This window comes from Canis lupus, chromosome 16 (assembly GCF_048164855.1).
Source record: "Canis lupus baileyi chromosome 16, mCanLup2.hap1, whole genome shotgun sequence".
In the NCBI taxonomy this organism is placed as follows: domain Eukaryota; kingdom Metazoa; phylum Chordata; class Mammalia; order Carnivora; family Canidae; genus Canis; species Canis lupus.
In genome coordinates this window covers 56,807,881-56,830,666 of record NC_132853.1, presented here as the reverse complement: position 1 = coordinate 56,830,666, position 22,786 = coordinate 56,807,881, and the positions used below count along the sequence as shown (strand labels likewise).

General features: G+C 52.0%; 2 protein-coding genes and 1 long non-coding RNA gene across 4 annotated transcripts in view; 1 reads left to right on the top strand and 2 right to left on the bottom strand.

Moving 5' to 3' along the window:
• Nucleotides 1-83: 83 nt before the first annotated feature.
• Nucleotides 84-7,175, bottom strand: AANAT (aralkylamine N-acetyltransferase). Its single transcript, XM_072781704.1, has 5 exons — nucleotides 6,816-7,175; nucleotides 2,863-2,937; nucleotides 1,831-2,067; nucleotides 1,145-1,299; nucleotides 84-875 (listed from the first exon to the last, which is right to left on the bottom strand). The coding sequence occupies exons 1-5, from the start codon at nucleotides 6,946-6,948 to the stop codon at nucleotides 570-572; spliced, it is 906 nt and encodes a 301-aa protein (XP_072637805.1). The 5' UTR covers nucleotides 6,949-7,175; the 3' UTR covers nucleotides 84-569.
• Nucleotides 7,176-10,344: 3,169 nt separating this feature from the next.
• LOC140607193 (uncharacterized) lies at nucleotides 10,345-15,779 on the bottom strand. Its single transcript, XR_012009317.1, has 2 exons — nucleotides 15,695-15,779; nucleotides 10,345-11,972 (listed from the first exon to the last, which is right to left on the bottom strand). It is a non-coding gene; the product is annotated as an uncharacterized lncRNA (long non-coding RNA).
• A 129-nt stretch (nucleotides 15,780-15,908) lies between these two features.
• The window catches only part of UBE2O (ubiquitin conjugating enzyme E2 O), a 56,341-nt gene continuing 49,463 nt past the window's right edge, over nucleotides 15,909-22,786 (top strand). For both annotated transcript variants that reach the window (XM_072781700.1, XM_072781699.1), the window contains exon 1: nucleotides 15,909-16,334. In XM_072781700.1, coding sequence (XP_072637801.1) covers nucleotides 15,924-16,334 — 411 coding nt within the window. In that variant the 5' untranslated portion in view covers nucleotides 15,909-15,923. The remainder of the gene's footprint in view (nucleotides 16,335-22,786) is intronic.

The following is a 22,786-nucleotide window of genomic DNA, read 5'->3' as shown; positions in this document are numbered from 1 at the left end:
GCTGCCCCAGTGGGAGACAGTGGGAGGAGGTCACAGGCCTCATCCCTTCTCTGTGCCTCACCTGCAGCCCTCACCCTGTACCAGGAGCCACCTGGAAGGTTATGCAGAACGATTACTTTATTAGGGGGAGGAGGACCCAGGGTGTCTGAGGTCGGGGGTGGGGAGCACACGGGGGAGCTGGGAGGTAGCCCCTGTACTTTCCTGTTCCCAGCTTCCCCCTGCCCCCTGTTCTGGGGCTGAGGATGAGAAGGGGAATCCCTGACACCTCCATAAGGACCAGGATGCTGTCTGCCCAGAGGGCCCGCCATTGGTTCTTGAGAAGGAGAGAGTCACTGAGGCAGGTCACGGGACACCTGCTGTCCCTGGTTACCAGCCTGGCCCCACCTCCATCACAGCTGGGGATGCAGGAGGTCCGGGGAGCCACACGAGGACCCACTGGAAAGTGCACCACCCGTGCTCTAGCTGGGCAGCCCGGGCCGGGGGAGAAGGGGACATTGGGGATGGGTAGGAACTCCGGCACGTGGCTGTGGGCACCCTGGGGTGGCAGCTGGGTGGGTGGGGTGCCCTGGTCAGCAGCCGCTGTTCCTGCGCAGGGAGATGTGGCCCCGCATGAAGCATTGGAGCTCAGTGAAGGTGAGTGAGCCCAGGGTGATGGCGCACGGGCCCACAAGGTGGAAGCCCAGACTCTGGTAGAAGGGTACCAGTGCATCCTCGCACATGAGCACGGCCCGGCGCACTGCTGGCTGGCTCCCCAGGTGGTACAGGTAGCGCCACATCAGCATGGAGCCCTTGCCTTGCCCCCGGAAAGTGTGGTGCACCGCCAGCACGTGTAGGTGAACGGTGTGGCCCCCCGGCCGGTGCAGCGTCAGCGACTCCTGGGAATGAGCAGGGATGTGAGTCTGGGTCATCTCTGCTGACACCTGCCTCCCACACTACCCCCGCCCGGCTTCCTGAGCACCTCCAAACAGGGTTCCCTTCCCACCCGAGGGGGGTCCCAAAGAGGTGGGTCCTTTTGACCCCGGGGGAGGACCAGAGGGAGAAATTCCAGGCCCTGGACTCCTTGGCCTCCCAAGCCTGGCGGTGGCAGCCTCTCTTTCCAGAGGCTTCCCAGCAGCTGTGCTTCCCAGCCCCATCCTGCCCTCACCTGAGTGAGTCTCTCCTCGTCCCAAAGCGAGCCAATGATGAAGGCCACAAGGCGGCCCTCCTGGAACCAGCCCAGGGACAGCTCTGGACACAGGCTCAGGAAGTGCTTGATCTCGTCCAGATACAGTGGGCAGATGCCCAAGACAGAGATGAAGGCTGCGGAAGGGGGCAGGGCAGGTGACTCCGTGGTCACCACGCCGCTGGCCACTGCACACCAAGCATCTGCTCAGAAGCCCGGGTGGGGTCTCCCACTGCAACTGGCCCTGGATCGAGTACCTCACCTGCTTCCCCTTCACCAGCCGCTTCTGCGAGAAGTACGAGCTGGATCAGGTGCTGCACTGACGCCTGCCCGGCGGGGTTGGGCCCTGCTGCCTGTCTGCAGCACCCCGCCCCCCAGAGACCCGCTGCCAGGGCCCAGGCCCTCCCTCCAGCAGGTGAGGCCCGTGGTGACAGTCACAAAGGAGGGCCCCCTGCCTTCCCGCCACTCCCCTGTCCCCCACCCCAACACCCCCGTCCTCTCCCATGAGAAAATGGGATTCAGGCCTGTCCCATCCCCACTTTCCTGAACGGAGAAATGCACATTCAGTCTCAGACCCCGGGGCCCAGCCCACCAAGGACGGGCTCCTCCCCACGGGGCACCTGCGGCAGAGCGTGTCGGGGTCCAGGCCCTGCGCGGGGCCCGCTCACCTTCACGCTCGATCTCAAACACGCTGGCAGCATCCTCTGGAGTGAGGCAGCGAAACTCGCTGGCGGGAAGCGTGTGGCGCCGCCGGTGGCTCGGGGCCTCCGGGATCTCCGGCTGCAGGTGCGAGGCCTCGGACTCCAGGTGGTGTGCGCTCTGTGTGGACATGCTGGCTGCTGGTGGCTGCCCGGGCCGCCCGGCGGCAGGAGTGGCCTTCGTCACCAAAAAGGGCCTTCCAGCACCTATTGGAGAAGAGCGAGGGTCAGGGGTACGGTCTGCGTCTCCAGTAGAGGCAGGCCAGGGTGATGGTGCACTTGGCCTCTTTTGTAGCCGGACCTGGGGTCGGGCGAGTCCCAGTGTGGATTCTGGGGACTGTGAACGTTAGTGGCCTCTCCCCACCTTTCCCTCTCGGCAGCCCTTCCAAACCTCCAGATCCTAGCCTCACTGGCCTCCAGGTACATCTAGGTCCCAGGAGGTGGTGGGCAGGAGGGGTGGGCAGGGCTCCATGGAGCCTGAGGCACCCCAACACTGCTGCCCAAGGTGGCACGGGTGACCCTGACCACGGCTAACACAACTGCAGGAAGAGTGGGCCGGTTTGTCTCACCCGCCCAGGAGGGGACTTGGGTGTAAAGGGCTGTGGCTCTGGCTTTTTCGGCAGCTTCAGCCGTTGGCCCTGGAAAGACCCTTAATTAAAATGGGTCCTCAAGGAGCCTTCCCATTACTTAGATGGCCTCAGACTGGACCACGCACACGTGGGAAGGGCATGGGGAGATAGGGGAGCCTGAGGGGATGGAGGAGAGCGGGCCTGGAGGGCATCTGAGACTCCTCCTGCCCAGGCCCTGGCTCATCATCTAGGCCCTTATGGCACTTCATCTCTCTCTCCCATATTTGTCTTGCCCTCCCTCCACCGCTTTTCTCCCTATGCCCAGAAGCCCCAAGCAGGGTAGCTCCTGTTCCTAAAGGCTGGGAGCCAGGGGTGGGGGTGGGGCACTTACCAGGAACAGGGGCCCAGTGTTCCCCCCCTCAGAGCCACTCACCCTGGAGGTCGTCCGCAGGCACAGGAGCCGGGAAAATCGGGACTCTGGGGTGTGTGACTGTTGCAGCAGGTGTCACTGGAGAAAATGTGTTGTTTGCACAGGTTTATAATCCCTGCCCTGCCTCCTTGTTGCACCAGTAGGACAAAGCCAGCAGGGCTGTGCAGCTACATGCCCTGTCCCTGCCTGCTGGTCACACATCAGCATGACATACTAAACACGCAGGGGATTAGAGTGATTGATTGAGGCCCCAGAATCTGGGGGAAGAGCACAGGGCTAAACCTCAGGGGTCCGGCGCTAATCCCTGCTCCAGCTCTGCCGGGCTGGGATAGGCATTCACCCTTTGTGCTCTGGAGGCTTGGACAAGCCCACATCCAGAGAGTCCTTCCAGCTCCTGCAGCCCGAGGGTGCTACCATTTGTAGCACTTGCAGAGTTACATGAGGTGTTGAGCCTCAGCAAGAATGTCTTTTAATCTGCATGAGAGCCCCACCTAGTATTAACCCCATTTTACAGAGAAGGAAACTGAGGCTCAGAGAGGGCTTAGAGGCTTAGACACCCCACCCCCCACCCCCCCAGCAAGTCATTGGAGCAGGAGAGGAAACCCCAGGTATGCCTCCCTGTACCACACTATTCCCCCCGGGGCTGTCAGGCCTAGTGGATTTTCCAAGTGGTGGGTGCACGTCTTCACAGTTCTACCAATCATGAGACTGTGTCCTCAAGTCAGGGTCTACCAAAGTGGGGGGAGCGAGTGAGTGACCCATTGGCCTTGGGAGGGAATGCCCAAATCTGGCTCTGGGTTGCACAGTCTACTAGAGCCCGTGAAGGGATCCCTGGGTGGCGCAGCGGTTTGGCGCCTGCCTTTGGCCCAGGGCGCGATCCTGGAAACCCGGGATTGAATCCCACATCGGGCTCCCGGTGCATGGAGCCTGCTTCTCCCTCTGCCTGTGTCTCTGCCTCTCTCTCTCTCTCTCTGTGTGACTATCATCAAAAAAAAAAAAAAAAAAAAAAAAAAAAAAAAAAACTAGAGCCCGTGAAGACTGGAAAGGCAGGCAGTGTTTAGACCTTTCTTGTAGACAGAAGCAAGCCACTGATAACCAGCCAAACCATTCTACATCCTGCTCTCATAAATTACCTCCTCCACGCATGTACCCATGCATACCTCTTTCCAGAGCTCTCTGGGGAAAATCCCAAGATCCAGAAGTAAGTCAAATCCTGCTGACCACTATCAGTAGCAGAAACCAACCAGAACAAGCCAAAGGTCCTTGGTGGCCCACGTCCTCCTCCCATCCCCCTGGTATCCTGCTGAGTCTCCCACACCTGCTCCAAGGTACTTAAACCACCCCAGTGCTGTGGCTTCCACTTTGGAAGACTTCAGAGTAGCTGCCAAAGCTAGACTCGCACCCTGGGACCTGCAATCCCACTTGAGCCCTGAAAGAGCTAGAAGGTTCTCCAACTGGAAACAGCCCAAATGACCATCAGCAGGAAGGGACTGCAGAATAGACACAAAGTGGAGGATCATCCAGGCAGGAGAGCAAACGGCCATGAGGACACATGGCATAACCAAGGACCCTTACCCAATGCGACAGGGAATGAAAGAAGTCCCCAAACAAGATTGGTTCTGAGTCCACGGATTCTGTTCTAATCTGTGTGTTGGAGGCAGTGGTGGCCCTAGGGGGGCTTCTGGGGTGTTGACAATATAGCATTCAGTTGTGGGTTTTTTTTAAGTTTTATTTATTTATTTGAGAGAGAAATGGAAAGACTCGACTGGTGGGAGGGGCAGAGAGAGAGAGGAAGAAACAGATTTCCTGCTGAGGAGGGAGCCTCATATGGGGCTTGATTCCAGGACCCTGAGATCAAGACCTGGGTCAAAGGCAGATGCTTAACCAGTTGAGCCACCCAGGGGCCCCTGCTGAGGCATTTCAGAACACTAACGTGTCTGGACACCAGGGAGTCCTCCCCCAGGGGCTGTCCTAAAATTAATCTGATCAGCAGAATGGCCTTAGGACATGTACCTTGTGAATGTTTACTAGATTTAGCAGATAAAAATGCAGGAAGCCTTGTGACATTCAAATTTCTGGTAAACAGGGGATCCCTGGGTGGCTCAGCCGTTTAGCTTGCCTTTGGCCCGGCCGTGATCCTGGGGTCCTGGGATTGGGTCCTGCATGGAGCCTGCTTCTCCCTCTGCCTGTGTCTCTGCCTCTCTCTCTCCCTGTGTTTCTCATGAATGAATAAATAAAATCTTTAAAAAAAAAATTCTGGTAAACAATTTTTTTTAAGATTTTATTTTTAGTTTTTTTTTAAGATTTTATTTATTTATTCATAGAGACACAGAGAGAGAGAGAGAGAGAGAGAGAGAGAGAGAGAGAAGGCAAAGACACAGGCAGGGGGAGAAGCAGGCTCCATGCAGGGAGCCCAATGTGGGACTCGATCCCGGGTCTCCTGGATCACACCCCGGGCTGAAGGCCGCACTAAACCACTGCACCACCGGGGCTGCCCAAGATTTTATTTTTATTTTTTTATTTTTTTTTATTTATTATTATTATTTTTTAAGATTTTATTTTTAAATAATCTCTGCATTTAACTTGGGGCTTGAACTCACAACCCTGAGGTCAAGAATCACATGCTCTTCAGACTGAGCCAGCCAGGTGCCCTAAATATTAAAAATAATTTTTTTTTTAATAGAGTTGACATACAATGTTGCATTAGTTTCAGGTGGAAATCAGAATTTTGGATACAGGGGCAGCCCCGGTGGCTCAGCGGTTTAGGGCCGCCTGCAGCCCAGGGCGTGATCCTGGAGACCTGGGATCGAGTTCCACGTCGGGCTCCTTACATGGAGCCTGCTTCTCCCTCTGCCTGTGTCTCTGCCTCTTTCTCTCTCTCTCTCCTCTCTGTGTATTCTCATGAATAAATAAATAAAATCTTTAAAAAAAAAGAATTTTGGATACATAATTTTTTAGTATAAACCTGTCCCAAATATTGCATGGGACAGGCTTATCCTCAAAAAATTATTTGTGGGGCTCCTTGGGGTGCCAAGATGAGGTTGGGAGACAGTGTGGGTCCCAACAGGGGCTCCTGGAGAGAAATGGGCTTCCCTCGGAGGCACAGACTTCTCTCCCAGCACCATCTGACCTGTGTGGCTCTTGGAACACTATCCCAATGGGCAGGTTCTGAGGTCTGTCCAGGTTCAGGGCACAAGAGAAGCGTTCTGTCTATCTGAGAAGCATCACAAGGAACATTGAGGATACTCCCACAGCAGAACCAGAGATGAGTTGTGTATTTGAAATAGAGTCAGTATAATCCAATGTCCCGTGTGGGGATGGTTGGCCCTGAGTGCTTCTTTTTAGATCCCCTTATTGATAGTTTTAATCTCTTTTTTTGTTGTTGTTAAAGATTTTATTTATTTAGTCATTGAGAGACACCCTGAGAGAGGCAGAGACACAGGCAGAGGGAGAAGCAGGCTCCCTGTGGGGAGCCTGATGTGGGACTCGATCCCGGGACCTTGGGATCACGCCCTGAGCCGCAGGCAGACGCTCAGCCGCTGAGCCCCCTCTGTGCCCTACAGTTTAATTCTTCATGCCAGTCTTCTTCCAGCAGCAGCTCCCTTGAAAGGGTCCTGTACGGACCACTGCTCCCCAGCTCTGATTGTGCCCATTGGCCTCCGTACCACTCTTCTCACAGGACGGCTCCCCTTAGGGGTGCCACCCTCGCTCCCTCCAGTCTGGCTTCCTGGTCCACCAGACAATTCCGTGCACGTCTGAATGGCAGCTGTGGGCTGGGCTCCCGTTCCCTCCCATAAGGCTCTCTGGTCCCAAGCAAACCAAGGGCTGTGGCTTGGCTCCTGATTCAGGGCTCCAGAACATTCTATGACAGTTTGGAGCCAGTTGTTCAGGGCACACAGAGATCCCCCCGGAGAGCCGTGTTACCTAACTTCCCACATGTTCCAGCACAGTCTCACCTCTGACCCGGCTGAGCCCCAATCCCACTAAGGATCTGAAGCTTCGGGGATGACAGGAACAGATAGAGCTGTCCTCATGATCCAGTAGACAACAGAGGTCTCGGTATAGGAAGAGTGCTCTGAGCGGCTGCATGTCACTACAGGGAAGCTAAGAAATGTCAACTCTTCGGAGGGAAGGCGACATTAACAAGAAGAAAGGCAAAGATCAAGACATGTCCCAGAATCCAAGGGATGGGACGGTCAGCAGCGTCACATGCAGCCAGAATGGAGAAAAGATCTCAGATGCTCCTAACAAGGAGGCCCTGGTGGCCTTTAAGTCTTTCAGGAGAGAAGGGTGGGTAGGGAGGCCAGATGCAGGGGAGCAGCCTCAAGGAGAGGAAGCAGCGGTCGCAGCAGGGCAGATGCCATCTGTTGAAGATACACTGACCGGTTGGCATGGCTGGGGCCTGGAGAATTCTCCCCGCATCCCCCATCTTCTCCCTCCCTCCCTGACACCCCCACCACCAGCACGGGCGTCCAGCCTGCAGCAACTCTGGCAGCCCGCAGAGCCTGGCATGGTGTGGCAGTGAGCATCTGCCTGGGCCCAGGTGAGCGACGTCCTGGTGCCAGGACCTCTGGGAGCTTCCCACACGGGGCTGCACTTGCTCCTGCCCGCTCCCCTCAATGGGACAACTGCCCAGTTCTCACTGCAGGCCCCAGGGGAGTCCACCTGGAGGAGACTGAAAGGTGGGTCCCCTGGGAGACAGGACCCAGAGACAGTCTGATAATGTTAATGAGACCTCAATTTTCCACACAGAACCATTGAAAGGCCCTAAGGTCAGGGAAGGCCGCTGTCTGTTATGGCATCTGGCCATCTGGCCCTCAGAAATTACCCCCTCCGTGCATGTACCCACACATCTTCTTAGGGGGGAGTCACGTTTTTTGGTGGATTTGAGGGTGACTTATTTCTCTCCACTCCTTCCCTGGACCGAAGACCTGCCCTGCACACCTGGCCCTGAGCACATTTTGCCTGATTGGATTTACGTTTTCAGCCTTAGTCTGTAACAGGCAGGTTCCCCAGGAAACAGAAACCGAGATGGAGGGTTGCAGGCCAGAGGTTCACGGAGGGAGAGCTCTCAGGGGCAGCCCCTGGTGGGGAGCGGGGGCAGGAGGGGGAGCAGCCTTGGGCAGAGGGGGGAGGCAGCCGTGGTGATGCAGTTGCCACAGAGGCCTCAGCCCATCTCACGGGAGCTCAGGAGCCGGGAAGGCCTCAGAGACACCCAGATCGAGGCAGAGGGCAGGCCTTTTTGCCCTGCGTTGACATTGGTTGAGGTGGCTTCCTGAGCTGAGGACAATCCTGTCAGCCAAGGGGTGGGTGCCCTGGATCACTGTCTCCAAGCTGCCAGGAGCTGCCCTAGCGGTGTGTTAGCACCAGCTTCTGGGGTCCTTGCCAGGGTGATAAATCCTGCAGCAGGGAAGAGTGTTCCCAGAACAACACACATGCCTTATCCAACGGAATGTTCTTCCTCTCCTGACCCAGTATCCTTGACTTGGATCTCACATTCTTCCAGCTACTGTCCACACTGTTGGCTTCCCGGGGTAGCCTTTTTCTCCCTGCAGGTGGCCCAGCACATTACCAGCTGAGTTAAGTTGTGATTTATTATTATTTTTAAGTTTTTCATGTATTCATTTGAGACAGAGAGAGATATATATAGAGAGAGAGGGAGAAGCAGACCCCCCCGGTGAACAGGGAGTCCCGATGTGGAGCTTGATGGCTTGATCCTGGGACTTGAATTGTGACCAGAGCTGAAGGCAGACGCCCAACCGACTGAGCCCCCCAGTTGCCCCTAAGTTGTGATTTAGGCCAAAGTATTGACCTGGAACAAAGAGGAGAGATGGAGTAGATCCTTGAGGTGCAGGGAGGGTTGGCACATGTCTTACAAGGAGGAGTTTTGTCTTCCAGCAGGGAGAAAGCACTCAACTGTCACAGACGGTGGGGGGGTTCACACAGGAGGGAGTCACAGGTGGGAGGGTCCAGAAGGCTCAAGGAGAACCCAGCACTGAGTCTAGCAACCCAGATCTCCCCAGATGTCTCAGAGTCGCCCTTCTTCCCAATTCCGGTCCTCCTTGGCATAGCTGGCTCACTGAGGTTGGGGATGCAAACCTCCTCTAGGGCCCTGCTGCCCTTACTAAGCCTGGGATGTGCTTCTCTACTTTTCTCCGTTCCCTAATTTCGGGAGGCAGGGTTTCTTCACACTCTGCCAAGGAGACCCTCTGGCTTTTATACTGAGCCTCTGATTGGTGACCCATCAGCCACAGCTCTTTGCTTTTTCCAGTGTGACTGCTGCCAACAATAGTCATGAGATCCCATAGTCCTTATATGACTGCTCTCCCACATGGTGCAGATGCCTGCGATTGTTCACCACCACCCACATTTGGTGGGTTCACTGCCCACCAAAGTTTTAATGATTATACCACTGTAGTGTGCGAGGGCCCAGAATATCATACCTCCCACTACTGGTGGGGATCCGCATTAACAGGCTAGCGACCCAGCTCTAAAATCCCATTTAAAGTCTGTTCCCTAGGACCACACTTGGCACTAAATTGTTATGGGTCAGATTCTGCAGGAAATAGACTTAAAGATTCAGATCTGCATGAAGACATTTACTGGAAGTGCCATCAGGGAGCAAGGTCAGCAGAGGTGAGCAGAGGGAGTTTAACCCTCTGGAAGAGGCAGTTCCAGTAGAGACCTCAGCTGATCCCAGGAGAAGCTCTGAAGCTGGGGGGCCCCTCCCAAGTGTCCTGAATGGAGGTGAGAAGACCAGGCTTTGTTTCTCCTGAAGGACAGTCGTTGGACGGGTGAGGCACCTTCTTTCAGCCAAGAGCAATCCTTGGAAAGGTACCAAAGCTGTGAGCCTCGGCAGCCAGTGCCTGGCAGCTGGGGAAGGGTTCCTAAGATCTGAAGGTGGATTCGGGCTGTGTGCACAGTATCCACTGACGCTTATCCCCCCAACAGGTTTCATAAACCCCTGGGAAATAGAAACCAGGTTGAAAGCGTGGCATGTGCCCCCCAGAGTAGGTGTTCTGGCAACTATGTCTTGATTCTTCTGTTGAGGAGGATGCCATTTAACTTCTTGACTTCCTGTGGATTTATTTTGAAGCCTCATTTGCATAGATAGGTTGGCTTCACTGCAGGGCTGAGTGGAGCCCCATCTTTATTTGAGGTTCAAGATCTGATATGTTACACAGGCAGTTTCCTCGGGAAGCTTCCAGAGTTTTCTGGAATGAAGGTGTCAAAGGCAGGGAGGGATCGCCACCTCCTGGAGAAAGAGGGGACCTACGGCTCCCTGAGCTTCTGGAGCCCTGCTGGCCAACAGAAAGGTCATAGGAGAACCATATGTGATGTTTTTCGATTTTGTAGAAGCCACATGAAAAAGAACCAAAAGAAACAGGTGAACTTGATTTTATTTTTTAATTTTTTTTAGGTGAACTTGATTTTAATAGTATATTTTATTTAACCTAATACATATAAAGTATTGCCATTTCAACAATATAAAATTAAGATATTTTAGATTCTTTTTTTTTTTTTTTGCAAACAAACCTTCAAAGTTCAGTGTATATTTTATACTTACAACCCATGTCAATTCAGACTAGCCGCATTTTAAGCACTCAAGAGCTAAATGTGGTTAGGGGTTACCACAACGGGCAGCACAGATCTAGAGGCTGAAGGAGGAGACGACAATGAGAAAGTGTGTGTGTGTGCGCATGCACATGCTTATGAGTGTGTGTGTGCACGTGTGGGGATGAGTGTGCATGTGTGGCATATGTGTCTGTTCCTCTCCATATCTAGGAAACACAGAGAACAGGGGACTTGAGGAAAGGCAGAGTGTCCCTGAGACCTGCTGACACATTCAGGGCCATTGGGAGACATTGGCTGGTTTTGTTCAATCACTCAACCAAAGTCTTTGGATATACTAGGTGTCAGACCTGTGCTGGATGCTGGGCACTAAGATGGAGAAGGGTGTCATAGAAGGGAATAAATAACCACACAGGGGTTACCAGGAAAGTGGAGGGATAAAGCAGGGGAGCAGGGTGCTTGGAGGACGTCATAGATATGAAGGCCCAATCTAGGTTTCGTGAGATGAAAAGAAATTTTTTAGGTAAAAATAGGAGTTGAAGTTGAGGCATAAAATCTTCCCGGCAGATGGCGAGCACGTGAAAGGGCACCAGGCACCAATGATTAGGGTCCTGAAGGAAGCAGCCGAGGTCCGAGCATGGAGCATGTGTGCAGGGTGCAGAGCTGGGGGACAGGGTTAGAGGTAGTAGAGGGGATCGATTCCAGAAGGACTACCTGTGTCATCCTCTGGTGGTTCCAGGAGAGCCACAGAGAGATGGCAAGCCAAGAAGCCGGATGATCAGGTTTGCATTTTCAACCTCCCTGGGAACAAGGTGGTGGATGGATTAGGCGGTGGGGGGTACGGTAAGGAGGCCACAGCCTCGGTGTGGGGGGTATAGGTGAGAGATGGGGATGAACTCATACCAGCAGGTAAAATTCATCACTAACTGAACAGGCCCAAGCAAAGCACTCTATATTGACCATGCCAGTTAAATTCTCAACAGCCCCAAGAAGTAGGTACTATTATGACTCCTATTTCACAGAAAGGAAACTGAGTCTCAGAGAAGTGAAATAGCTTGCCCAGGGTCACAGAGTGAGTCAGTGGTAGAACAGGCTTCAAACCCAGGTCCGTCCGATCCTGGAAACCCACTCCTAGCCATGGCATCACGGCACCATGGCACCACCTTAACTCCCCGTGGAGCGGCCCCCAGTGGAGCTGCCTTGGACCTGGGGGATGTGGAAAGAGGGTAAAGGGGCCATGACTTGGGTTTTGATCGCATGTGGAGCTGAACATCAAGGGTTAACCCTCAAGTGGCACACTTGGCACCCAGGTAAGTGATGCTGCCATCAACCTGGATGAGGATTCTGGAAGAAGAAATGGGTTTGGTGGAGACGGGTTTGTGATATTTGGCTGGTCATCCGGGAAGTACCCATGAGTTGGTGCCGAGGAGAAGGCCCCGGCCTGGCGAGCTGGGACTTGGTGGTGAAGAGGGTGGCATGGCTGAGTGACAGCAGCCTTATTGTTCTTCAGGTTGGTCCAGTGCATCTGCTGTCCCTGGTCCCTGTATCCAAAGGAAGGAGGGAAACAGGGTGAACCTGCCAAACCTGGGCTCTCACTCATTGCTCAACCTTTTCAGTGGTGCCCCCAGTACAAAGTTTTTTGCCCTGAAGATTGCAACCATTTCTGAGTCAGGAGTGAGAATGGCCAAGGGCTGGCTCATCTGGCTCCTGATCCTGACTGCACTGCAGAGTGATCCTGGGCCAATCCCATGATTCTCCCAGGGCATCAACACAAAAGGGGAAGGCTCCAGGGGCAAGAAGGACCCCTGTAATTCCAAAAGCCCATGAGTCTTGAGCAACCCCCAGCTGGAGCCTCAGGCAGGGGGATTACTCCAGATAGCGACGGGGGGGGGGGGGGGGGTGCAGGCGGGCTCCCCAGGGTAACCCCCCTCCCACTCCATGTTCCTAGCTGAAGACTCCAGTGCTGAAGTCACCCTGGAGCCTCCAAACACGCACTCCAGGGTAAAAGGAGTTCTCTGGGCTCCTCTGGATTCTCTCATACAGGGAAACTTGGAGAGGCCAAGTACGCTGAGGCTCCCCCGTTGGGCAGTGTGAGGCCTGAGGCCCATGCACACTTTTTAACCCAGTGGCCGGTTAAGATAGGGATAAGACAGGGCCTGCTTCCCACAGATCAGTTGATCTTGCTGCCAGCTCTCTTGCCTCCTGTCCCCTGGCAGCCCCTTCGCAGGGGGAGGGGCCAGACTGGCTCAGTTTCTTGCAGGCATGTTTGTAAATAAGCAAAATTCCCCTGAGAAGATTCTCTATTCCCCAAGAAGGGCTGGGTGTTGGGGCCATGAGAGGAGGGCTTTCTCCACTGCAGGATGAAGGGTTTTTCTGTTTTTGTTTTTGTGGTTTTTTTTCATTTGGCAATTAGGAAAATAAAAACTAAGCCAATGCTCCCATCGTAGCTCACGCCACTCACCAGCTTGGGTGTGCAGACTGTGGTTAGGGGCTCGGGGACTGGGAAGGGGTCAAGCCTCAAACCTGAACTGGAGTATCTAAGGTGTGAGTAAGGTGGGGAGGAATGTACCGAGCTTCTTCTAAAAGGACTCTGATGCAGCTCAAACTGGGGATGACAGAAAAGGCTGAGAGACAGCTGGGGCAGCTCCTTGGCTGTATGGGGAGAGGAGGATGGGAAACTGACCAAATGGAAGGACAGGAACCTTGGCCCCCCCCCCCCCCGATATGGTACATCACTGAGCACCGAGACTGTACCAGGCACTGTACTAGGCATGGGAGTGACACACATACTTAGGACATGATCCACATGCTCAAAAGGGGTTTAGTTAGTAAGGGAGAGATTAGCTTTGAAACCAAGGGCTCTTACCTACAACCTAGCACTTTCCTGGGTGGGGGTGGGAAGGAGGCCTCACAGCATGGGAAGGAGACTTCACAAAAGGGGGGCTCATACTTGCTCTCTCACAGAGGACTAATCCATGTAAAGCACTTAGTATAGTACCTGGTATTAAATTACAGCTCAATAACTGGTAGCTATTATTAGCCATTATTACAAGAAGCCACAGAATAAACATGGCACATCTTCCTGGAGTGCCAATTTTACTCAACGATTAGGGAGGAAGGACATTCTTTTTATATTAAAATGAACACAGGCATAAGCTGGAGTAGAGTGCAAAACTCTCCTGGATTTCTGACATCCAAGATTTTGGGCCCGCATTGCCCTGCCCCTTCTGCCTACTTGCTCACCCTCTCCCTCTATCCTTTGATAGACACAAGAACTAGAAAAGCCCCTGCACTTGGAGTCAGGGAAACTGGATTCCAACTTGGCTCTGCAGGTTACTACGTTGTGACCTTAAGCACTGAATTCCTGGACCCTGTTTCCTCACTAATAAGATGGGGTTACGTACACCTATATCTAGGCTGGCTCAGTCTGCGTAGCCCTGTGAATCCTGATCTTGGGGTTATGAGTTCAAGCCCCATATGGGGCCTAGAGCTTACTTTAATAAAAAAGAAAGAAAGGAAGGAATAAAGAAAGAAAATTCTAAACCTATATCCACGATTATGATAATACATGTGAATGTGCCCGGCACAGCACCTGGTCAATAATAGGTGATCAATAAATGTTAGGAGCTTGGGCTAAAGGTAGGTGCAAGAGAAGCTATGTTATTGATGTTAAGCCTGCCAAGTCTTTATGGGGAGTGGGGAACTGAGTCCTCCCAGCAGTGATTCCAGATGGCCATTCTGTGCTGTGGTCTGGGATGGGAAGGCTGTGGTTTGCGAGCCCAGCTCTGCCCCTAACTTGTATCCTAACTCCTCTTCAGCTCACCTAACCACAGTTTTTTCTATACTTTAGTACATGAGTTTTCTAAGATTTGGGCCCCTTGACAGCCACCCCAACTCCAATTATTATATCAATATTCTATAAGTGCTTGGTTCAGGACACATTATCTACTCAGGCTGCCATCTGTGCTTCATGTATGTTCTTATGACTTTTCCAGGAGTGTGGTTCTGTAGCCTTAGTAGTCTGTATACTACCCAAAGAACAGGAATCCTGCCTTTTTACAAGAACCCAAATACTATAATATTGAACCGTCTTCCTAATTTCTCATGGATGGTCTTGCAGAAAAATGTGGGGATAAAATGATTTTGACTGAGAAAGGTTAGGGCCATATCCTGAGTATTCTTAATTTCCTTCTAACAACCCATTATGAATCTGTCCTCTGAGAATGTATCTAAATCTTTTGGAACTTCCTTAAGGGACACATTAGTATAATTACTTTTTATATTTCAAAATGGCAATATGGAGCAAACCCGAAGTATAACAGTTCTGTCTGTCTAGAATTTTAGTCTAGGAAAGGAGGGCAGAAGTATTATAGGAACGGTTAAGCTTTATGGAGGGAACTGTATGTCAGGCACTGTTCTGTTTCCTTCAATCCTCCCAATTGCCCAGTGAACCGGGTACTGCTATTATCACGCCGATTTTACCGATGAGGAGAGAAGTTTATCAGCTTCCCTACTTTTGTAAGACTAGTCAGTGGCAGCAACAAGAATTGGAACCCAGGGGCAGCCCGGATGGCTCAGTGGTTTAGTGCCGCCTGCAGCCCAGAAAGTGATCCTGGAGACCCAGGATCGAATCCCTGCATGTAGCCTGCTTCTCCCTCTGCCTGTGTCTCTGCCTCTCTCTCTCTGTCTCTCATGAATAAATAAAATCTTAAAAAAAAAAAAAAAAAAAGAATTGGAACCCAGCTTCCCACTCCTCACTCACTGTCCCACCTCTTGCCATGCATACTAAGTAAAACTCATGGAGCTGGGAGCCCCTCTAGGTGGGTTTAAAGCCAAACCATAGAGGCCACTAATGCTTGCTTATCTTTCTGACCTCTCTCTGTACCTCCTTCACCAACCCCTTGACCCCTCCCCGAGGGATCATGACCTTCCAGGCTCTGCATAGAAATTTCCTAGATACACTCTATACATATCTTTTGTAGCCTTGCTTACAAGCTGCCTTGGAGTTGCTTTTTAGCTATTTAATAGGCATATGTTTTGTCTGCCCAACTAGGCTGTAAACACCTAGAGGACAGGGCCGGCATCTTGCTCCTTCTGACCCCTCCCAGCGCGTAGGACTGGGCTGGGGACGCCTAGCAGGCTCGTTAAACGTTGTTGATTTGCCTAGGTGCCCCCCGCACTTCCTCCTCCGGGTCCCCACCCAGGGGCCCCGCTCCCCTTGCTTTCACCCCCTCTGGCCCCGCCCCTCCGTCGCGGAGCCCACCTTTTCCCCCGCCCCCGGCGGCATCTCCAGCGTCCCCTAGCGACGAGGCGAGAGCTCCTAGCAACCGCATCTCGGCTCCCTGACGACGGCGGCACGCAGGCCACGTCAGCGCGCCGTGGCCCCGCCCCCGCGCCGGCTGGCCCCGCCCCTCCGTGCCGCGTTCGCCGCCGCCGCCGCCGCCACCGCCGCCGCCAGCACCGCCGCCGCCCGAGACTCGCGCAGAGCAGTTATGGCGGATCCCGCAGCGCCCGCGCCCGCAGCTCCGGCTCCCGCCCAGGCCCCGGACGCGGCCCCGACCCCGGACGCGGCCCCCGCCCCGCCGCCCGCCCCGGCGCCCGCCCCGGACTCGGCCTCCGGGCCGTCCTCGGACTCCGGCCCCGAAGCCGGCTCGCAGCGGCTGCTGTTCTCTCACGACCTGGTGTCGGGCCGTTACCGCGGCTCGGTGCACTTCGGGCTGGTGCGCCTCATCCACGGCGAGGACTCGGACTCGGAGGGCGAGGAGGAGGGCCGCGGGAGCTCGGGCTGCTCCGAGGCGGGGGGCGCGGGCCACGAGGAGGGCCGGGCCAGTCCGCTGCGCCGCGGCTACGTGCGCGTCCAGTGGTACCCGGAGGGCGTCAAGCAGCACGTGAAGGAGACCAAGGTGCGGCGGGCGGGCGGGCGGGCGGGGGCCGGCGCGGGGCCCGGGCTGCCGCAGGAGCCCTAGGCCGGGGAGGGAGGCTCGCGAGGCGCTGGCCGGAGTGGTGCAGCTGCAGTGGGCCGAGGCGCGGGGCCGAGCCTCCGCCGAGGGGACGCTCCGGTGCAAAGTCATTGCACCAGCCCCGGGCCGCCGGGCCGCCGGGCCGCCGGGCCGCGGGCTTCCCGGCGCGGAGGGACTTCCACGCCCTGCGGCGCGGTGGTTGGGCCTCAGCATTCTACGGGGACCCACTACAGCGGGGCGGGGGGGCGGGGGGAGAACTCGTGAGGCCCCGGGGCACGCTCGGATCACACCAGTGCGGCGTTTCGCTGACCCCCGAGTTGCTGCCTACTGCATTGTGCATCCGGAAAGGCAGGCCGTGCCGGGGCCGGACGGGCAAGGGCTGTGGGCGTTCCAAAACAAAGATCGAGATGAGCCTCTCCGGCGGCATAGAAAAACCCAAGAAGTTCCCTAGTTGACAGAATGCGTTATTATGGCCGGAGAAAACCAACCTCTTCCCCTTCCCGCCCCCCACCTGACCCCGCACCTCCTTTTCTTTCTTTCTTTTTTTTTTTTTTAACCTTGTTGCCTCGTCTTAATTGCTGCAGGGAACTTTGTGAGTAAAATCATTAACAATCAGAGCCGTGATATTAATAGTACGGGGTGGGGGGGATGTGACAGCTGCGACTGGGATTGATGACTCCCAAGTGCAGTTGGACTTTTTGAAAAAAAAAAAAAAAAAAAAAAGAAAAGAAAATTACTATAGAAGCCTGGATGGAGAAGAGCCACCCCGTTTGGAAAGCGAGGGTTGTTTCCTGACCTGAGGTGTCAAGCAAACATCAGACCCCCTTATGGGCCCTTGGGGTGAGGCTGGTGAATATTACAGTTTTAAGGACAAAGGGGTTTATCGTCTTAAACCTGAAACCTTGAACCAAGGTTGGTTTGGCGGCTGCTGCTTCTGTCTTGTTTTCCTGAGTGTGAGTTCCTATCAGTGATTCACACATGCACGCACACACCCCTGTATCTTTCACCCCTTCTTCGTCTCCTCCTTCTCCCCTTCAAGAAAACATTTCTAAGCAGGAATCAGGCCTGGGCTGTTGACAGGTCTGATTTCAGGGGAGGGCACTTGAGAAGTTAATCTGGGTTTCTCATACACTGGGAGACAAAGGCCACAGAGGAATAGGGAGGGCTTCTTGCCATACTACAGAGGGGGGTCTGTGATCACTGCTCTGGCAGGAGAAAAGGCCCCACTCCCAGGAAGAGCCTGTGATCCACTTCCTGGTGGCAAGTGACTGTTGTTACGAGCAGGGTCTTCCTCCTTGCCAGCGCGTTTGCACCCACAGAACAGGGAGATCCGCATCCAGGACCCCTGGCTTCCCCTCAGAGAAACGCGAATCAGGCATTAGTTGCTCTGACTCGGGAAGAAAATTACAAGTTCGTGTGCAAAAGTATGTGGAAAATAGTACTTTTTATAGCGGAAGGCTTGTTTAAAAATTACCACCAGCGTTGTTGTGTGGGAAAGAGAAGATTTTTGCTAGTGTTTCTGCATTGCCTTACTAACAAATGGTTGCTCATGTCTTTCTGTGGGTTTTTGAGAAATGTCATTCCCTAACCATCTTCTCCAGAGGTTTGTGACTTTTGGAATGCAACTCATTTCACTGTGTCATGGCCTCCTGCCCTGGGACTCGGGCGGGCAGGCCAAGCTCGCTGCCGGGAGCTGCCATGTTTATCAGTGGTTGTTCCTGTTCATCTTGACTTTGGTGGTTAACTTTATTTACAATTATGCTCTGTCTGCCTCCTCCCACCGTGTGTGATTATTCAAAGTTTGACTCAAAATACCGATTTAAGAATTAAATTGAAAGTAATTTTTAGGTACCAGCTTGGATATATTTTGAAGCTGCCCTCTTGTGATTGGCTTTGAATTTGTTGAAATCCATCGTGAGTCCAGTGGTGGTGGTGGTGTTTTCTTTCCCACTGTAGTGTCTGTAGCTTCTGAGCTTATCAAAAGCTAAGGGGCATAGGAACTCCAGGAAGTGGTGGCACATAGTATCCACCTGAGGATGTTAAGACCCAGTTCTTCTTTTAGGAATTAAGACTAGGTTTGGAGAATGTGGAGGTGTGTATGCCTGATAGGTGGCTATAGGTTACCATGAAGCCTAGGCACAGGTGACCCCGACTAGGGTGGTAGGGTGGGCCCCGGGACCTTGCATTTTAGGAAGTGGTAGGAAGATTTTTTTTTTTTTCTTCTCATTTCTCACCCCTTATAAATCCATGGAGGTGTCAGGGTGCTGTAAAGGAAAGACCATTAGACCAAAGTTGACCACTTAGGTTCTGATTCCTGCTCCATAACTAATTTGGTTATCAGATTTAAGGACCTAATTACTGATAGAATAATGTGGTGACAGTATTGAGAAACATATTTCTTTTTAAATCTGCCACCTATTGGAATTGTTTTATTTATTTATTTATTTACTTATTTATGTTGGAATTGTTTTAATAGTACTCTTTTATGTAGAGTGTTCTGTAGGCTGTAAAGTATTTTTGTAGTTTTCAGGTTAATTTGTTGGGCAATGAGTAAGGCTTAATATTAGTCTCTTAAGTTTTTAATGAACAAATTCATAAGGAGCGAGGAAGAGGCTGGCCAACAAGGTCTACCCCCTCCTGGCCACTTCAATGAATATTTCAACAGAAATAAAATAAGTAGCTCTTCCTTGAAACTGCAGAATGTGTGGTCCAGTTCCAGAGGCTTCCAGCAGCCAAAGTTAAGCTTCTTTACTACTTAAAAGAAGCATGCACCTTGTGCTCCTTCCTTTCCTCAGTCTCCCGTCCCCTTTAGTGTAGTAGCTGACTTATCCACATGAAACTTTTCCCATTTGGCCATGGATCTTCTTCTTTTTTTTTTTTTTTTTTAAGATTTTAAGATTTTTTTTTTAAAGATTTTATTTATTCATCTTGAGTGACAGAGGGAGAGAGATAACATGATGGGGGTGCAGAGGGAGAGGGAGAAGCAGAGAGCCCGATGCAGGACTTGATCCCTGAACCCTGGGATCGTGACCTGAACGGAAGGCAGAGGCTTAACCGACTGAGCTCCCCAGGTGCCCCTGGCCACAGATCTACGTGACTTGCCCCTTCCCCATCAGTGACCATCATTGAGTAAAATTTTGGAATAAAGCCAAATGCTGAGGTTTCTGCCTTCCTGAGCACTGGCTAGACATGGTGTGTCTTTGCAGTCTCCACTTGTCCTGATTGGACAGAATGGCCCCTGTGAGGAAGAGAACAGACTGCTGCCTGTCAGTCGAAGTCCGGGGGCTTCCTGTCTGTGCTTTAGTTTTCCCATCTCTTATACACTCTTTTTGCTTAAAGTTCCCACAACTTCTAAAGTCTCTCCTGGCTTGAGAGTTAATGTCTCTAAATTAAAGCTGTATCTGTGCTCACTCTCCTTCTCTAAGGTTGTGTGTTTGTAGCATCCTTCATGACAGGTCCCTTAGGAATTGGCTTTTTGGTTTATTTTTGGTTTCTTATGCCAACATTTCCATGGGGAAAGCTATTTAGATGTAGCATCATAGCGTGTGAAGGTTGCTTGCTTCACTTGTCCAGGTGCTGGACCCACTAAAAGCAATTGTTCTTAGTGATGTCATAGAAGTTATGTAAGGTTAACCAAGATGCAGGACTGAGTGCATCTAATTGCATTTTATTCAGATAGGATCACAGCACTTGCAGACTCGCACAGCTGTTCTGTGATTTTATTCTTTGTCCTTTGGTTCCCCCCTTCTAACTCCGGGGACTCAGTGCCTTGAGGGTGTCTCAGTCTGACTTGCTGCTTCACTCAAGGGCACTTTCACCAGAAGAGGGATGTGGGTTTGTGTCCTGTGATTGGAAGTCAAAACCCTTGGGTGCTCTTCCCGTGTCACATACTCTGAGTGACCTTGGCCTAGTCACTGCCTCATTTTCTCTCTGGAATAAAGATCTGCTTTCTGGCCTCTGAAATGAGCCTGAACCAGAAGCGTAGCTGGGTGGTGTGGCCACTTGGCTATTAGCAGCCACCATCCTGATGTCCATCAGGTAGAGCCAGCCCCATCCCTGTAGGAAATCACTTCCCTGCATCACAGAGCGCTGCACCTCAAGAGGCAAAAGGTGCCCTAGAGGGGTTTATATCAGTGGTGGAGGAATTCCTATTAATCGATCATGTTGCTCATGATCTGGTGGATTATGGATTTTTTAAAATATGAGAGAGAGAGAGAGAGAGAGAGATCACAAGTAGGAGGGAGGGGTAGAGGAAGAAGCAGACTCTCCACTAAGAAGGGAGCGAGACTGGATCACAGGACCTGAGCCAAAGGCAGATGCTTAACCGACTGAGCCACCCAGGTGCCCAGATAGAACTTCTTATTAAGCCGCTTCTATAAATACTCAAGAACTTCACTCCTCGGTTACTTTATGCATGTTTAATGTAACACCTGCCAAAGTCCACTAACTTCCGAGTGGGGGTGTGTGTGGAATGAATATATAAGTATATATATGTGTGTGTATATTTCCCAGAATTTGGAAGACATCCTTTGAAATTTCCAAAAGACTATTACAAGGATGGTAGAGTATTGCTTTTGTGTTTTAAAATAATAATGACAAACATTATGTAGTGTTACTATGTGCCAGGCACTCTTTACATGTAGTACTCAGTGCTCCCAGCAACGCTGAGAACTAGGTACTATCATTCATGTATCTCAGAGGAGGAAACTGGGGGGCAAGGAAGGAGGTTAAATAACTTGTCCCATGTCACACTGCTAATGAGTGGAGGAACCCTACTTCAAATAGAATTAAATGTAGTTTGTGCTCACCTGAGAATGTTTAAGTTTGGGATTCATAGATCATTACTGTATCAAGCACCCTGATTAAACATGAGTCACAGACCCTGTGGTTGGCATTAATCATCCAGTCTTTAAACACTTGAAAGTCTTAGTGGATAGGATGTAACCACGGGTAAGGAGAGAGGAAGGAGCAGGGTGTTGGGATGGGTGGAAGGAGAGAGGGAGATCACGCTGGGTAGCAGAATGGGAGAGACACTAGACTGGCACTTGTCGTGCTTCTCTTCTGCACTTTTCATTCCCTGACCCAGCAGTCATTCTCAAAATAATTGTCAAAAAGCACATTTTATTTCTAGAAAACCTGTGAGTGCCCCAAGATGTTGAATGAAAGCAATCTCTGCAAGCGTGATTCATTCCAACATTGGCTTATTCCCCCTCTGCACCCCACCCCCAACCAAAAGTCTGAGGAACTGGCATTTCTGTGTTATCTTAGAAATGGTCCATGTTAGGAAATCCAGCTTCACCTCCTGCCCCTAAAGACCTGCCCCCTCTCTTGCTGCTGTTGTTACCGTCCAACTGGGAATGCTGAGTCATGAGACAGGTTCAGAAGGACTCCTTGGGGAGAGGCTGGGTGCCGCTCAGTTTCCGCTCCTTCCTTTTTAGTTGCCTCAAACTTGACTGTGCTGTCCACCTTGTTGTTGGTTTAGGACATTAAGGGTCCTTTTGTGCCTTCCCCCTCCTCACTTCATTTTTATCCCTGCTTTTCTTTTTTTTAATTTTCCTATTCCCTCAAGAGAAATTTTGCCTTTTTTACTGTTTTACCCAAGGGCCTCAAGGGGTCCAGTGGAAGCTCTGCTGCGCCAGTACTTTACAAAAGGGCTGTTGGTATAGCATGGGAAACGAATCACTGTCACAACAGCTCTGGCCCAGGATTGGTGTCACCTGCTCCTGCTGGTCCCCTCAGAGTTGGATTTAGGGTGATCTCTTTTCAAGAGCCATCCATCCTGTGGTTCTAACCAGGAGGATATGATCTCTGCTCCTGTTCCAACTGACAGAAATTTTCAGTTTCCCTGTCCAGAGCTTATCCTGCTTCTGCATGGGGGTGGGAGGGTGCTGATCTAAAATAATCAAAAGAGGGAAATGTGCCTTTTCATTTACAAGATGCTCTCACTTATATTTACTAGGATTTTGGTGTTTTTAACTGTAGCTCCTTCTGAGGCTCCACCTGCCCAGTGGCTGAGTGCCAAGCCTGAGAAGGTCGTGCCTTCAAGGCTGTTGCATATCCAACACTTGAGGCTCTAGTGAGCAGGCTGCACATTGAGAATTGCTTGTTTCTGATGTTTCTGCTGGCCCCAGGGGGCTCTATTAGGCACCACCTGACATATGTGTGGTCACAGACAGGGAGGAGCAAAATGTTTACTGGAAATTTTTGTAGTTTAGAATAAAATTGAATCATGTTAATGGATAGCCCTCTGAATTTATCTACTCCAGGATTATTTGCTCTTGTTTTGCTCTTTGGCTATGCTCTGAGGTTGAAGATTACCTGACCTTCAACCTGGAGTTCACTGTGGTGAATGGATCCTTTGGTCAGTTTTGCCCACATATACACTGTGTTCTTCT

Coding starts and splice junctions, on each gene's coding strand:
- AANAT (XM_072781704.1), bottom strand. CDS start 6,948: ATGCAGCCGCTCAGAGCACTCTTCCTATACCGAGACCTCTGTTGTCTA. Junction 2,938..6,815: donor GGGGCTCAGCCGGGTCAGAG/GTGAGACTGTGC, acceptor CATTTTCTCCAG/TGACACCTGCTGCAACAGTC. Junction 1,300..1,830: donor GTTTGAGATCGAGCGTGAAG/GTGAGCGGGCCC, acceptor CCCCTTCCGCAG/CCTTCATCTCTGTCTTGGGC.